Source organism: Pinus tabuliformis, chromosome 4_2 (assembly GCF_031772625.1).
Source record: "Pinus tabuliformis cultivar Carrire ecotype Pingquan chromosome 4_2, CPIR1, whole genome shotgun sequence".
NCBI classification, from domain to species: domain Eukaryota; kingdom Viridiplantae; phylum Streptophyta; class Pinopsida; order Pinales; family Pinaceae; genus Pinus; species Pinus tabuliformis.
In genome coordinates this window covers 366,924,108-366,942,509 of record NC_142304.1, presented here as the reverse complement: position 1 = coordinate 366,942,509, position 18,402 = coordinate 366,924,108, and the positions used below count along the sequence as shown (strand labels likewise).

At 34.2% G+C, this 18,402-nt stretch overlaps 1 protein-coding gene across 1 annotated transcript; it reads right to left on the bottom strand.

Annotated features, from left to right (window-relative positions):
• Window positions 1–11,413: 11,413 nt before the first annotated feature.
• On the bottom strand, window positions 11,414–11,875 carry LOC149169463 (B3 domain-containing protein At2g36080-like). Its single transcript, XM_089425203.1, has one exon. It carries the CDS (start codon window positions 11,873–11,875, stop codon window positions 11,414–11,416), a length of 462 nt encoding a protein of 153 aa, XP_089281329.1.
• Between the last annotated feature and the right edge of the window lie 6,527 nt (window positions 11,876–18,402).

Here is an 18,402-nt window from a genome sequence, read left to right as displayed (position 1 = left end):
AAACCCTTATAAAATTTGTGTTAGTATTTTTTGATCATATACTAATCTACAAGTCTTGAAAGGATCATGTTCAACCTGTTTGGAAGGTGCTCAAGCTATTGGAGGAGAAATAATTATATGCAAAAAGCTCTAAATGTTTTTTTTTATCTCATGAAGGTGCTAAGGTAGACCCTAGAAAAATTAAATCCATTAAGGAATGGAAAATTCCCACATCCATAAAGCATCTATGAGGATTTATCAGGTTGACAGGGTATTATCGCAAGTTTTTCAAGAATTATGGCAGAATAAAAACACCTCTAACAAATTTACTAAATAAAGATGCATTTTCTTGGACACTTGAAGCAACAAAGGACTTTGAACATCTTAAAGAGGCAATGTGCCAAGCATCGGTCTTAGCTACACTAGATATCGAAAAGCTATTTATGAGAAGGAAATGTTTGCATTACTACATGCACCTAAGAAATGGTGACCTTACCTAATGGGAAGACACTTCTAGGTAAAAATGGATCATGATAGTCTTAAATATTTTTTAGAACAAGTATTATCATCAGAAGAACAACAAAAATGGGTCACAAATATGTTGGGTTATGACTTCGAAATCATCTACAAAAAAGGAAAGAAAAATTTTGTTACAGATGCACACTCAAGAAATGATGAGGATGTGGAAGCATTGTTTAGTGTCATTTCTATTACCCAACCAGATTAGATAAATGAGGCAAGGTATGAATCGAAGAACGACGAAGAAGTGTCAACACTCATTCAAACATTGTATAAAGATCCTAGTACATCTGATACATTTAGATGGGAAAATGATTTGTTATGGTACAAAGATCACTTATACCTCTATAAGAATTTCCATGTCAAACAAACGATTCTTCTAGAATTGAATACCTCTCCCTTAGGAGGGCACTCAGGATTTTTAAAAGCTTACCACAGGCTTAAGAAAGAATTTTTTTGGGATGGCCTTAAATCTAATATTCAAAAGTTTGTGGCAAAATTTTTGGTTTGCCAACAAAATAAAGTTGAGACAATTAAGACCCCAGGTGTATTAAAACCTTTATCCATTCCAAGTCAATGTTGGGAGGAGGTTTCAATGGATTTTGTCACAAGTTTACCCAAGTCTGAAGGAAAGAGTATCATCATGGTGGTATTTGATAGACATACAAAGTATGCACACTTTTGTGCATTATCTCATTCATTTAAAGCCATTACAATTGCTACTGCATTTATGGAAACAATTGAAAAGGTACATGGGAACAAAAAGATTATTCTAAGTGATAGAGGTCCCATTTTCACTGGAAATTTTTGGACATAAGTATTTTCTTGTCTGGGTACTTAGTTAGCTCATAACTCATCTTATGATCCGCAATCTGATGAGAAAAATGAGATAGTGAACAAATGTTTGGAATGTTATCTTCATTGTTTGGTATCTGATAAACAGACATAATGGGTCAAGTGGTTGCCTCTGGCTAAATGGTGGTATAATAGTTCCTTCCATACTACAATAAAAATGACCCCATTTATGTCACTTTATGGATATCATCCACCCTCCATCACATCATATTTAAAAGAAAATTGTAAGCTTCAAGTAGTGAAAGATCACATCGAGCATCATCAACAAGTTCTCAAACTCTTAAAGGATAACCTCACTTTAGTGCATACTAGAATGAAACAACATGCAGATCAACATCGTAGCGAAAGAAGTTTTGATGTAGGTGACTAGGTTTTTCTATGAATAAAACCAAATAAACAAATGTCCATAAAGAAAGATAAGAAGGATAATAAATTATCACCAAAGTATTATGGTCCATACTAGGTGTTACAAAAGATTGGTACTATGGAATACAAATTTGATCTTCCTACATCTTTCTGAGTGCACTCAGTCTTCCATGTTTCATGCATAAATAAGTTTATATGTGACAAGATCCCAATTTGAAGAATATTGGCAGACCTTGATGAGGAAGGGAAATAATATTGGAACCTGAATAAGTCACATAAACAAGAAATCAACAGCTATGAAATCGATTAATTTCAAAGTATCTCATCAAGTGGAAGAACTTACCCGTTGAAGATTCCACATGAGAGGATGAAAATTTTATACATAAGCATCCAAAACTACTCAAGCATTGAGGACAACAATTTTTGAAGGAGAGGGGCATGTTAGGCCCTATACTACTAGTTTAAGCCCTTATTGTTATTAGTGCAACCACCTTATTATATTTCTGTGCCCATATAGTCCCCATGTTGTTATTATTGTGCACCAAAGAAGCCCACTATTGTTATTGTTGTGCCCCTACAATATTATTTTTGTGTACACTCTGATTGTATGAAGACCGCATAGACTCCTATATATAGAAAGGAGGTCTTGTCATTTGTATCATCCAAGAATTGTTCATTTGTGTAATGTACGAGAGGTTTCCCCTCAAAGATGATGATTTTGGCATCATTGGTCTATCTTTTCTTCTATTTTATGAGTTTTTTGCATAACACCCTCTCTCTTATTCTTTGGATATTTCTAATTAAAACAGTTTCTCACTCTATTCCTTTGTATCTATTCTCTATGTTGACAACTCCCATTAATGTGATCAAAATAATTAGGAACATACGACAAAATTTTCTATGGGGAGGCACCCAAAAAGAAAGGAAATGGGCATTGATATCTTATGAGAAGGTAGGTCATCCAAAGGGAGAAGTTATTAGTCTAAATATAAGAGACCCTATCCCAATGGAAAATGTGTTTGCTACAAAACTTTGGTGGCATGGCTAAAGAGTAAATCTAAACTTTTGATGAATATATAGAGATTTTATTACACACCTCGCATATCAAAAAAATCTAAGGTCTGCATGAATGGGGAGTGGCTCATATCACTCATATGGAATAATGCCTAGAAAAATAGTAAGAACTTAGAACCATTATTTTTAGGAGGTATCTAACATACATTCATTCTTCTTCTAGGCAGACATAATGTAACATTAACCTATCCTATCTAAAAAGTAGCACCTAACCCCATGTAAACAAACGATAAAAATTTATACGTGGGTTAAGATTAGTCAATAATAAGAATAGACCATGGATGAATCTTAGGTTGGAATGCATAATTGGATTTTTTGAGAAATGAAATATTCAATGGGGGGAGGGATACCAAAATGAAATGGATGAGACTATCCATTATTGACTCATTAAAATAAGTATGGATAATGATTTCATAATACCGAGATAACATGTGGATGGTTAGTTCCATATAAATGAGGCTTATAGAATGATAGTTGGTTGGCCTATAGCAAGTCAATATCAGTAATGGGACAAAGTGCATAATCTAGAATTGTGGTGAGAAATGTAAAACTTTCTATTTATACTCAAGCAAAAGAAAATATTAAATTTGGATAAATTTTTTGAATGGTGTTTTTCGAGTCTAGGAAGGTGTCCTTTGTGTTGTGGAAATAAGGGAAAAAAAGCATAGCTTTATATCTCGTATGGAATATAGTAAGTTATGGGACAAAGGTGCGATTTTCTTTTTCTAATAAGATCAATTATATGTATATGACTTAGAAACCCTAGATCAATGGAGGAATGATCCTTCTACAATGGGATTCTTAACCTACGTTGGAATTCCTTATAGGGATATATGTAATGGAATGCGTGGAAGGAAATATGTAGGAGAATATCTAATTCCAAGGCCTTTAGAAGGTCAAAATATGTGATATTATTCTCAAAATTATTATAGGAATGATTGGTGTGAGAATGTGGGATCCTAAAACCAAAAGACATCAAGGTTAGAGATTACCATCCTTTAAGAACTCAATATTTTTGGTTCCTTACATTGATCTACTCAACAACCAATCCCAAAAGCAGTCCAGTTACTGGATAAATGGATACCCCTCCTATCCTCCACATGAAGTTGAACTTTGATGGGGCCTCCAACAGGAACAAAGGGTTCACAAGTGTGCAAGGAATATTTCAAAATCATAATAGTCAAGTTATATGCACGTTCTATAAATGGATAGGATATAATTATAATAATTATCATGAATTAGAAAGTCTCATTAGGGGCTTTCAGTTGGCCATGGATCAAGGATTCATTTATCTCATCATTAAAGGAGATTGATGCTTATTAATACAAGTAGTTTTCAAGCTCATGGGTGGATACAACACACTTAATATTTTAAGCAATTAGAAACTTACAATGATCTTTGATAAAGTTGATCAATTATTTAATGAAATCCTAAGATTCATCCCCCAACATATTAAACACATAAGGAATATTCCAAAGAACAATTGGCTAACAAAGTGTTAGCTAGAACCCCACCCTACAAATTTGAAACTTACTAAAAGACATCCCACACCCACACAAACATGACTAACTTTTGATTCTAACTAAATATTGATTCAACTCCCAAAATGAGGTGTTAGGATTAGGGAATGTCAAGGTGCATAGAAAGGAAGGAAAGGTGGTAGAACACGTCAAAAGTGTGGATGACAATTTTAAGGGTCATCGGGAGGTTGAGCAGATTTTCTAGTATGGGCTCCTTTTGATTGTTGCCTTCATTATAATTGTATTACACCCTTGTATCTAGATGTGAGCTCCTATATTATGGCCTTTGATGGCATAAGAAAGGGGCAAATGGAACCTAATTTCCATCATGGTTGGTCACATGTGAAAATGATCCCCAATGGGTTATCATCATGGATTTAGCTCCATTAGAAAAAAATCATGATGAATATGTTATCATCTTCATATATGGACTATAAATTGAACTATTTTGTTTCTTGGGGTTTATTTTTAATAACATATACACATAAAAGGAATGGAAAATGGGAAAATTCTATGTTTGGCTTTTGAGGCATAGCTTGAAATGAAGGTTGTTTGCAGTGGTATGTGACTCATGCAAAAGAGGAGATTGTGTGAACACATAACCAATTCCTATATTGATGATTATTGGATGGCAAGGATGCCATAGATGAGGTCCATATGGAGGATCAATGGCTATGGAAGAGCACAAATACAACTTGTATTCTAATGGAAACTCAAGGTCGAGCCAAGGACCCCAAAAATTCCAATACTAGGGATAAAATTTACTTTAGAGTAGTAAAAAGGAATTGGGCTATGAACAATATGAGATTATGGAGCTTCAAAAACAACTCTCACTTTTTGAAGGTAAATTTGATGTCTTTTTTAAGGGGGTCCTCAATATCCAAATCTTTATTAAATAGGTAGTAGAGGGAGTTGAATATGTACATGATCATGAAGGCTCTAGGGGCTCAAAGGGCTCCTAGAAAAATCTGATCTTGATTCCAAAGTACCTACTCCTATATTCAACCATTTTATCCAATACCCTGAGCTCATAAATTATTGGTCAGTGCAAGAAAGGGGTAACTTTAGAACCACCAATCCCCCCCCTGGAGTACATCCCTTGATATATTTATCTTAATATTTATCGCATTTATATCTTTATATGTTTTATTAATTGTATTCAGGGTCATAGGTGTGACCCATTTTAAGGTGGTGCCTTGGAAAGTAACAATATTTTTTTCTTAATAACATAAACTACCAAGTTTTTCTACTATTTATATCAGTTACATTTTCTTCGATTCTTAGAATATCATAGTTTGTCATGTGGCAAGGTTTCTTTTACTATCGAGAGGGATTGGTTTCCCTGTGGAAACCCTCCCAAACTCTATGAATTTTTATATATTTTGTGCTATGAATGTGAAATACAAGGCAAGGTTTTAATTTTTAATTAAAAAAAAGGTGATTTTATTTAATTGGTGTTATTAAAAATTGATGGAAATTACTTAAAATATTTAATAAAATAATATACATATAATATAAGGAAAAGATGTAAAATATTAAGAACTTAATATATTTATAAAAAGAGGAAAATTAACAAACTAAAGGGTAACATTGAATGTGAATGTATATTTCACATTAATGTATATTTTTGTCAAATTAATGCTCTTTTATTGTAAAAAATAGATGAAAACAATCATTAGTTATGGTTGTTACAAAAGCAACAACTTGAGTTCAATCTCATAGATGATTCTTTCTAGTGGGGGAGAGATTATTTTTTTCCAATTCTCTTGGAGGGTAATTCAATATATAGGACGTACTCAGCCTATCTCTCAAAGGGAATATTGGATAAGATCATTGAAACGTGCTTCAATTTTTTATGAACTAGAAATAAGGAAACATCTCCCTAAGGGCATATTACATAAGATCAAGAATAATTGTTTCAAAATTTTACGAACTAGAAAGAAGGAAACATAAAGAATTCCTTTAGTGAAATAGTAAAGGATTGTTAAGAAATAATTTCACCTATAGTAGTAGGTTAATTTATTCCCAGTAAGCCTTGCCCAAGTTCTTGCCTAGAAGGTGTGTGTGAATGGAGAAGTGAGGCAAAGAAACTAGAAAATCCCAAGCACAATCAAATTTACAAGGAGGTAGTAGACATACCTTTTAATGCTAGCTCCTTGACTTTTTTTGAAGATGCCAATTATAGGAAGATCTCCTAATGATATCTTTGCTTCTAGATCTCTTATATCACCTGCACATCCAGAAAGAGACCAACATAATCTTCATACAAAACGAAATTAGTACAACATAATACATCAATCATGTAACGTAATCAAAGAAACACAAGATATGAATGGGGAAAATAATTTACTATTGTATGTGGATTGAACTAGATTACATTAATGAGTCCTCTAAGCCTTTGTCCTTGACCTAATCCCTAACTTCTATGCCCACTGCACAAGTTTATCATGGGTGTGACACTGACAATTTGGCATCAGCTCCTTTCGTCTCCCTGTGACTAGTGAGGAGCTCCAATTATATAGATTTCCATCATGATTGGAATTTAATTCACCTACATTCTTTGATTCTATTAAGGTGATGATTAAGATATATGAAATAAATCATTATTTTAATCAGTAATGCTTATTTTAATTAAATTTGTCAAGTTGATCTGAATATATTCTTATCCAGTCAAATTTTGGCACTGTTTTGGTGCTCTAGTTTAGAGAGGGCATTGATGGCCTTCTATTTCAGTCTGAAACACTAGGAGGGAGTGTTGATAGGTCCACTTGTTAAATTACTACAACTAAGAAGGAGCGTTGAGCCCTCAAAACACTTGCTTTTTTACATTTCACCAATCACAACTTCATCCTCTGGCTTGGAAATGGTTGTGGCTTTCTTCTTGACCCTAGGGGTGACTTTAAGAGATTTAGAGAACTCCTCCTAATGTACAATTTCATAAGAGAATATGATGGTTGAATTAAATTACAAAAACTAGATTAGTGAAAGAGGCAAGTAGAGATCATAGATAGGAGACCTATAGAAGCTCAAAAGGATGGTGAGATACATAAATAAGTACATCCCTGAGGTAGGCATACCCACATTCAGTACTAAGAGAATATATCATAAATTCCCACATAACATAATGTGGACTAATGTAATCGAGAAATAGTCGTGATGCAATGTAGATCTCAGGCACAATAGCTATCAGTAGGGCTAGACATTAATGTGAAGGACCCTAATGATGGCCCTCAAAGTACATAATATTGTCTCCAATCACAACATGGGGAGGAGATGATCATGACTTAAGTGGCCTCAATTCCCCAAGCTCTTCGATACACACCCCAATGGTATGACTCTACTACATGCTAATGAATGAGATGATCTTAAGAATGTAGGGAGATTGTCTAATTACTAGGAATTGATGTATATCATTAATAGATGTGATGGATACAATTGATAATGAAAATGTATCCAAAGGTACCTAGAAAAATATACGAAGTGAAAATTAATGAGTTCAACTTGAGCACTCTGTAGAATCAGTCAACATGGGCCAATGATGAAATCCTAATGAAAACATGAGGAAACCTGCTGATGATTGTAAGCTCCAAGGTAATATATTATTTGTTGATCCACATCCCAAGTAAGGTTCCAAATTCAATGGTAAGAGATTTGTCAAAGGAGGTCCTTAATGTATCTCCCATCATCAACATGAAACTGACATGAAGATAAGGTCTTTGATGATAGAAAATGAAGAAGTGTTGTAAAACTGACATAGGGATGGCCAACACAAAAGTATAATGATACATTCATATGGTCAATGTTTGACTAAGGCTTCCCTTGAACATATAATGGCATGACACAGCAGTGAAGTGTGTAGCAGATAATGAAGAATATCAACAAACATGATGGTGACACAAGAGGCATCACCAAAGCCCATGTATTGGAAGGGTAACCAATTGCGCGAGATATCGACTCATGAAATAGAGTGATGTGACTCACGCTGAAGGTGTGAATAAGAATTATAGCAAAAAACAACTATAATAATGTGACTCGAACAAGTTCTATGTTCACGGGTGACATACAACTACCATAATAGAAATGCGACAGAAAAGAAGCCCCCTGCCCCTAGTGTATCCCCTTCATAGTTTAATGCGCACAAAAGGTAAGACAAGTAAGCTCAATATATTCCTTTTTTGTGAAGTTTATACTGAGGAAAAAAATAGATAAAAGAAAACTCATGACATTCTTATGGATTAATGAGATTGATAATGGACAAGAAATCACTCGTCAACTTTCAATTTAACTAATAGACATGAAAAGAAGAACAAAATGAAATCAATATTTTTGTATAAATTTAGCGAGCATCAAAATATAGCAAAAGGAGCTCGATACTTTCATTATTTAATGAGCATTAAAAGAAGGAAAAAATAAATTTCATTTCATATAGACAAGTAGTATAACAATATGCATCTTGTTCTGAGGGGTAGCGATGGAACCAAACTAAATAAGGTAGAAAGCAGAGCCAAAGTGTCTAGCAATGAAAATTCACTCATCACAACGATCTCTCCAAAAGGTGATGGAGGGTTGCAATATTGAAGCAAGGCTAATGCAAAGGCAATAGGTCAAGTATGGTTGTAAATATAATGAGTGAAATAAAGGAAATAATTGGTATGACGACATCTATCAGGACATTGAATACCGTAAGCATAGGTGATCATAAAGTAACATAATAAAAAGTGTGAGGACCCCCTGTAGGGTGATAGCAGAAAATGATAGACAAAGAGAGGCATGGGGATAAAATTTGATGTCATGGAAGGTGTTAAAGATGATCCTCGAACCTACAAATGGATGAACCATGGGCGCCAAGGAAAAATCAAGTGATATTTTAGGGTGTCGATCGAGGGTAGGCTATATCACACAAGTTGTGATGTGTAAAAAGGAATGGTTAAAGTCAAAACTAATGTGGTGGGCCTTAAGGAAAGTTAAAATGTAGACAAAGAAGGCCAAAAATGCAATAAAAAGGTTAAAGAATCCTAATATGATATGCCAATTTTAGAGATATACCTCAGAGCAATAGTGGAAACCATGAAAAGTTTTTTTGTGAAATATATACAAATATGAAAAGCATGGCATAGTCTGATAGGTAGTTCCCATTGTTGGGCACAAGTCAAGGATTATAATGTATAAACTCATGTTCACTTGCTAAAAATATATGGTGCACCATCATGAGGCCATGCCACATCCATTGAAAATTCCAAGCTCCTAAAGGTTTATGATTCCAAGTATAGCATAAAAACATAATGTTGTTAGGGAAAACCAAAGGACATAAAGGGTGAATGGTCTCACGAGCTAAGGTAGTTCCTTGATATCGATGATCAAGACATGAAGAAGATATGAAAAATTCATTGACTGGAGAAGTTAGAGTGGATAATCTAGTGGCAAAGTCAATGCCAGAAAGACTTGACTTAATTTGGCAAAAAGGTGAATCAAGAGATGCCCCCAGGCCCAATTCAAGATTTTGAATGTCAATCTCCATAGTTTCCAATTGTGGGAGAGTACAAGCAACATGAAGCATAGTCTCCCTTGGAGTTCTTGTGAAGCCTTGACCTCCAAGACACCCATATCTAAAGGAAAATTAATATCAAGGTAATCAGGTGAAAGTGATGGAGTGATGACCCATGTGGGAAAATGGTCATGATGATATTCCATATTGGGATGGATATTTTTACCAATGTCATTAGGTACTGGTGGTACCACTGAAGAGGTGATTAATTCCACAAAAGGTGTTATCACATTGGGCATTAGGTAACTCCATGAATGTTTATTTCATTAAGATGAATCAATATATAAGTAGAGGGAGACTATTGGGATTCATCTTATAATGTCTCTTAATCTTCCAATTCTTCCTTATTTTTCTATTTAGAATATTCACATGAATTTCACCAAGCCCTTAGGATTAGCTTTCAACATTCCCTCCTGAATCTGAGGGTATGTTGTTGAGTCCAAGCATCACTTTGAATCTTTCAAACTTTTCTCTTAGAAGGATTTTAGTGAATATGTCTACAATCTACTCATTTGTGGAGCAATTTCATAGATGGGTAGTCTTAGCCTCAACATGATGTCAAATCAGATGATACTTTGTGTTGATGTGTGTCGTTCAATAATGGAAATTTAGGTTCTTCGCCAAATTTATTGCAAAAGTGTTGCCAATCAAAAGAGGAGTTGAATGTACTTGTTTCTCCTACAAATATTCTAAAATTTTCCTGAGCCACACAATTTACTTTATTGCTTCAGCTGCTACCACATCCTTCCTCAATTGTGGGATCTTCTAGAACTAATTGTTTGTTTTACCTACAAAGCAAATCCCCTAGTTGTGACCCGGTTTATAAAGAAAAAAAGAATAAAAACATGTTATTAAATATGAATTCAATCTAACTCTAAATATGAAATAAGAAACAAATTAATATATAAAATAAAATATAAGTCAATGTAACTTTAAATAGAGAATAAAAAGCAAAGTAATGTGGTGAGAGATAATACACCAATAAAACAACAAAATATAAGACTCATAAAAACAATAGTTTGACGTGTCTCATTTGACGTGTCTCATTAAATTAAATGAAATAACTATAATTTAATACATAATATCCAAAACAGCAAACTAATTTAATACATAATCTTATACTTCTAAATTTAGAGGCCCATCAATATTATATAAACCTTCGAGTGCCTAAGAATGGTTATATGGGCCTTAATTTCTGTCTAATTTAGAGGCCCATCAATATTATTATTTGAGTCAACATTAAAATGTTCAAACTCATTTATGGAGACTACAACATCTCCCCCATATTGCGCTCTATATTACTTTTAACTTTTTATTGTTTTTAACTAAAATGGCATGTATATTTTTACAAAAGTTTATGCCACTACAATATTTCCCTTATACTGGGTTGTACATCACCTCTCGCCACAATCAAGATCCTATCCTAATGTAAAGATTAATTTATAAATATGTAACATTATTTGATGTTAATGAATTTTGTGTAGAAACCATGTATATTCTCATGAGAAGGGGTTGTGATCATGAAAATTCCACATTGTAAATCAGTAAAGAGAATTCACGAATTTAAAGACCGATTCACAATATCCGCGTGGTGCCTGGTAGTGATACAGAATCGGCCATGGCTCTGGTCCCACCAAAATCTGACAACGTCATTGTATCGAAGTTGTCTCCGCCTCAAAAAATCGGTCCAGCCACTGGTGAGTGCAAAAAGTTCACCCTTCCTTCTCCACGTGAAGATGAAAGTGTGATCCACTCCATCCTCAATGTTATGTATGCGCAGCTCCAACCTTGATTCACGCCTCAGCATTACTTTCTGCTCGTTTCTGAAGTGTGGTATCATATATCTCTCCACGGATAACTTGGGAAGCACAAGCCTACACTGTTGTTGATTGACATCCGACTCTGTTAATTGCTTCTCAAATAATAACATAAAATCGCTACTCTGGCTTATATCCACCAATGTATTTGCCGTTTCAATCATGCTTATACCCACCAATGTATTTGCCTCGTCAACCATGCTTGTATCTTGTGTTCTCCATAGCGCTAAGTTCTTGCTTGAAACAAGAAATATCCCAATCCCAGGTCACCGAATGGTACAGACTTCGAAATATTCGCAAACTCAGCGCAAACAATGAATGAACTAAAAGTTCAAACAAGTCGTTGTTTTATAGGCTAGATATTCGATTTATTTATCCATAAAGTTCATATTTGCACGGACAAAGTATTTTGCTGTTTTAACGGAATTTTCTAATTATTTTATATTTAAAATTTTTATGTGAAATCTTTCAAAATATTTGCAAATTCACATCAAATAAAGAATGAATTAAAAATTCAAATAATTCGTTGTTTTATAGGTTAAATATTAGATTTATTTATCCGTAAAGCTCATGATTACACGGACAAAGTACTTGCTTTTTAACAGAATTGTTTAATTATTTTATATTTTGAATTTTTTTATTGAAGTTTGGTAAGATTTTTTGATTTTCGAGTTTACATGTCTATTATTTACTTCGCTATGGGGTAGGGTAGCACAAGATTCGGACCCAAGATCTCCGGTTGGGTGTAGGGTAGCACAAGATTCAGACCCAATATCTCCGGTTGGGTGAGACTTCATTCCAGGCATTGCCACTTGAGCTACCCCACACAAATTATATTTTGAATTTTTATTTGAAATTCCTTAAAATATTTTTTGGTGAAATTTTAATATTTTGTTATTTAAATTAATTTTTTTAAATGTAGAAATGAATTTACTTCATGGAAAACTTTTGTGACACTCAAATGGTGGTCGGTTTATAACTTGAATTTAGATTTGGATAAATTTAACCAAAAAATATAATTAAACCCAACAAGTTTAAGAGAAATTCTTCGGCGTCTTTGGGGTAAATCACAAGATAAAGATTAATAAGCAAGAATTTAATTATGATGCATAATGATAAAATAAGACAAAATATAAAATTGTAATATTAATATAAAAATTAAAAATAATTACAAGGTAGTTATTAAAATAATTAAATTGTAAAATCAAAAAACTTAAATGACAATAATAAATTAAATTATCAATGAGGCAAAGAGTCGGCCATTGGTCTTCACATCCTGGGTTTTTCATATTTATACCTAACATTTCCTTCTTTTCTCCTCACATTTTGTCCTGATGATGAGTCTAGTTTCAGACTCGAAACGTCGACTACAAAACATGAACACTGTGGAAAATCCGAACTCCATTCAAAAATCACACCACAGTAATCTGCAAACTAAAATAGTTAGAAAGTTATTAAAAATTATAATTTGTTATTTAAATTGGACTTAAAGTATAAATTATAAGTCTATATATATATATATATATATATATATATATAGTCCCATTCAAATAACAAATTATAATTTTTAATAACTTTCTAACTAACTAATTTCCATTAAATCTTGACTCCGGTCAAGTCAAAATTAGCCGTTAGTCATGATAGCCTTTGGAGTCTTTGCTCACACTATTTAACATGCCTTTAGAGTCTCTGCTCACACTATTTAACATGCTAAGCTGGATCTGTTTCTTCAACTTGTCATGACGATGAAGCACACTTGTTGGTTTGAAACGCCTCAATGATTTATCTTGTGATTTACGCCGAAGAATTTCTCTTAAAGTTGATATGGATCACAGAAGTCTCAATTTAAACCCAACAAACTATATATATATATATATATATATATATATATATATAAAACACTAATTTAGTTAGATATTCATTTTTACTAGAAAATAACAATGGTAAATTAAATGAAAATTAATTTAAAATATATATTAAAAAATCAATATATTTCTAAATACATCTATTAATTAATAGAAAGATGATGTATTTTCAAATATAGAGATAAACTAATGGGTTTTCATATTTTTGTGTTGAGAGGATGGAGGCACGTGGATTAGGGTAGTGCCAAAAAAATATGCCTGAAAACCCTCCAAAACATAACATAATTAAACCCAACAAACTAATATACATATAACACATTTACTAATTTAATTAGATATTTATTTTTATTAGAAAATAACAATGTAAATTAAATGAAATTTAATTTAAAATATATATTAAAAATCAATATATTTCTAAATACATGTATTAATTAATACAAAAATTATATATTTTCAAATATAGATATAAACTAATGGGTTTTCATATATTTGGGTTGAGAGGATGGAGACATGTGGATTACGGTAGTGTCTTTTCAACTATTTCAACTTAGAAGTCAAACCAAATTTTAGTTGAAACCAAGTTGGGTTTTTCCTATGACTTGTGGACACTAATAAGTTGAAGTGGTGACAATGCACATGGTGAGGAACCCTAGGGAAATTGATGGAGGAGATGGTGACAAGATCATTCAAGTGTGTGGTGATGGGAGCCTTACCTAGTCCAAGTAATATAATGATTGTGGGGTTACACAAAAGATTCAAACTAGCATGGTAATCAATGAAGTTGAGGCCCCATCCAAATCATCCAACCCAAGGAGCCTAACAAATAGATGACTAGCTAAGTCTCACAAAAACCCCAAGTACGAAGTAACCTTGATTAAAGTGGGAGAGAATATCCAATACATGAGACACCATTCACTTATAGGCAAGTTTCTAGGTCTGTATCCTTCTAAGAAGACTCTTTTTCAATGGATAACATCTAGGTCGAAGGTTAAAGGTCAAAGTGAATATTCTTAAGACAACTAGTTTAAGAATCTACAAGAAACTCACGAGGAAACAAAAAAATCAAAGGAAATGAAAAAATGATCCAAATTAAGGCAATCCCATTCTCAAGAGGAGGGAGAGATGAGAATGGTGGATGTGTTAGTTCTTATTAACCTCACAATGAAAAGGGAAGATGAGATGTTCACCTTGGATAACACTAAATTATACATCCAAGCTTTGATAGAGGAGAAAAGAGAGATCCAACTCCAACATATCATAGAAGACCATCTCAATCAACTTCAATAAGAGATAGTTAAAGGAAAAATAAAATTCCTCATAGAAGTGGCCTCTCAAGCATCCACAGGTAGCCTTGGTATTAGAACCAACCCTCGTATACAAGTTAAGAAAGGGGGGGAAGAAAAGAAGAAGGGATGTCAATCAACTAAATAGAATTTGAACTCAAGAAATTGCTTTCCTCATTGATTCAAGATATATCCAAGGCCTTCAAGAAAATCACTCCTCTCCACATGCAAGAATTGATCGACAAATATCACAAAATAAAATATAAATCTCTTAATTTCCCGTGAAACAAAGGATGTTGAAAAGCCAAATGTCTTTATTTTTCCAAGAAATGAAATTTGACTCCTATCCCATGGTTAGAATAATAGCTAATGTTTGGAAAGGGTCAAAGGTATTAGAAATTAGAGGGACTCGAGGAATAGAAGGACTCTCAATCATGTGCAACCCTCATCATATTTTTGTCTAAATCATAACCTTCTCCCAATACATGATAACTATTAAGCACAAAGTTATAGATAATTCCTAGATGGATGTATCCATTCCCACGAATTTATTCACTCTTTAAAAATGTATAAATGCTCTAGGATGATAATGAAGTTAAATATTTATAAGGTTTATGATTATTTCATGTCGAATTTTCTTTTTGAAATTATTCAAGCCTTTCCATAAGGAGTGGACATCATGGATTCTTTGATTTCTTCTCCCTTTTATTACATCTTGGTTAATGGATATCCATCTAAGCCCTTCAATCCTTCTCAATGAATTCATAAAAGGGGACCTTGTGTCTCCCTTGATGTATGTCTTTATTTCTAAAGGGTTGGGTCATTTTATCAAACGATAAGTTTCTACTATCTCCATTCAAGGCCTCTCTCTTGCTTCTAACATGGACCCTCTCTCCCACTTTTGATTTGGGGATGTAACCCTCCTATTGAGGACCCCATCTATGGCAAAGCTAAAGCCTTAAAAGAAACACTAAATACCTTTATGTCAGCATGTGGAGTAATTTTCAATAAATCTAAAGCCCATATCTTATTTTGTAATGTTCATGTAGTCATTCAAAGGAATGTTAATTGTAACCTAGGTTTTTAACAAGCTTCTCTTCCTTTTAGATATTGGGGATACCCCCTTGATCTAGGTGGTTATTGTTGGCCACCTTCCTATTCCACTTGGACCGCCACCATTGTTTCTTTCAATTTTTCAGTTTTCTTAATTGTAGCACAATTTACTATTTTTTGTGGTTTTTTGGGTCCTGAACTTGTGGAGCAGTTTTGAGGCCTTAAATGATGTTTTTTTGAAAAATGAGAAAACAAGAGCAACTAAATTCCTTGTGCCATTGAAATTTATAGTCCTTATATATATATATATATATATTTCTAACGAGGTATTGTGGGCGTCAAACAAATATCGTATACAAAAGTTACAACTTCTGGAAGTTGATGTACCAATTTACCCCAATGGGGCCCATGGTTTTGGCACTTCATCTCCTTTAATTTTTTGGATCTTGAGGTTTTCCTTTGTTTCTAAATAATAAATAGGCCTTAGAGCCTCATTGTAACACAGTTCAATGGCATGTATCTTCCACATCACTTCTCATAGATAAGATACCATCGTTCGAGCTAGTTTATTTCCATTTCTGTAAGTAAACATATTTCAATTCTTTGATATTAATGAAATGAATTTTTATTTTTTTGTACCTCTGTGTTTATGTGTATATCTATATTTTGTTGCGTTTGTACATAAGTTTGGGTCAATCGTATGATAGGGGTTTTCTCTTTCTCTATTTTTCTTTACATGTCCCTAATGACGTCAAGGTATAAGGAGTTAGTGCTCGAACTGGTTGAACCTTTGCAAGACCATCCTCACAAACCCCGACAGCCTCCCATGGCGGAAGAAAATAAAGGCTGGGGGCAGGAGATCCTTTTAAAATATTTCTCAAGGAAGCCCTCCAGCAACAAAGGAATGTGATGATGGATAACTTTGCCTAGATCCTTCAGAGGCTAGCCACAAGCAACATCTCTTCATCCAACAACTATTCTGGAGGCACCGCTCCTTTTAAGGTACAAGTTAAATTTGACATTCACATATTTCAAGGGAAGATAGATGCAGACAACATAGATAGATTGTCAAATTTTTTGGAAGGAAATTTTTCAATTCATGACTTTTCCAATCTGGAAAAGATTACATTTGCACTCCTCAAAGTCGCCCCACATGTGAAGGATTAGTGGGAAACTTACTGTGAAAAAAAGGACGAGAGGGAATCCTCACTATTTTCAATTGTACCCACTTGGAATTCTTTCCAACATGCCATCAGGAAATAATATCACCCTATCGGGAGATATGAAGATCAATACATAAAGTGGACCATGCTGTGGCAGGGAAGGGACCAAGATGTATTGAAGTTTAGAAATTTTTTCCATACCCTTCGCATGAATCTGGGTATCAAGGATTCTAAGAAAAATTTGGTACTCAAGTACCATGACTATCTGCATCAGTAGATCCAGGATGAGATAGAGCTCCTAGGCATCTCCTCACTTGGAACCGCCTATTGATATGTTGTTAAGATCGAGCAGAAATTTAAATATAAGAAGCGAGACTTTGGATCTATGAATTTGAATTAAAGGAAAGGCGCTCCCAAACCATAGAACAAAGGACAAAGCCAAGGCAGGGTGACCTAGGACAACCCACTGAAGCTACAAGAAAATAACAACACCGCAAGGATAAAGAAGGATATAGGGAAATGGTGTGAGTTCCATAAGAGGCCCACTCACAAGACAAGTGAGTGTCAAACCAGGAAGTCATTGGGGACCGAGATGGAGGCTTCCAAATCAGATGCATGTTCTGACTCTAAGCCAGAAACCAACAAGGGAAATGACAAAGGGGATCATATTATTGATTCAGATCCTAGCGCCATCATTGTCATGATGAAGATCCAGAAGGATGAGCTGAAGATTCAGAGGAGGGCGAGTAGCTCTTCCACTCATAGATGTGGTGAAGGGTTCTTAGCTAAAGTTCATTGTCGTGAGCAAGAGCCAAAATAACCTCATTTTAGTAGATTTCATGAAGCAGTTGGGCATATTGACCACACCACACTAAAAACTATACGCATCAAGTGGATTCACCAAGGGCAAGATCTCCACATCAACGAATAGGGTCGCCTTCCCTACAACATCAAGCCCTTCACAGATGAGGTACTATATGATGTTTCTCCTATTGAATTTTTTGATGTATTATTAGGCCACCCATACTTGTGCAAGAGGCATGTTGTGTATGCATATAGGCCTCACACTGTTATTATTACTTTAGGCAATAAGTTGTACATGATACTGATGGTAGCATGGCCTACTGCCATTTCTATGATCACTGCGAAGAAATGCAGTAAGATCATTTCGCAGATCGGGAATTTGATTTTTCCTTATTATTCGCCCTCATGGCAAGAAGAAGATTGTGGATGAGAGCTCCAAACAAGGCTCCTCTACACAACAACAGCAAATGGACAAGGTTGTGGAGGAGTACAGGGACATCTTCACCTCACCCACAAGGGTACCTCAACATTTTCAAGTCAAGAACTCCATCGATTTGAC

Bases quoted from the DNA above. Each gene is read 5' to 3' on its own strand.
- LOC149169463 (XM_089425203.1), bottom strand. From the start codon at position 11,875: ATGGTTGACGAGGCAAATACATTGGTGGGTATAAGCATGATTGAAACG.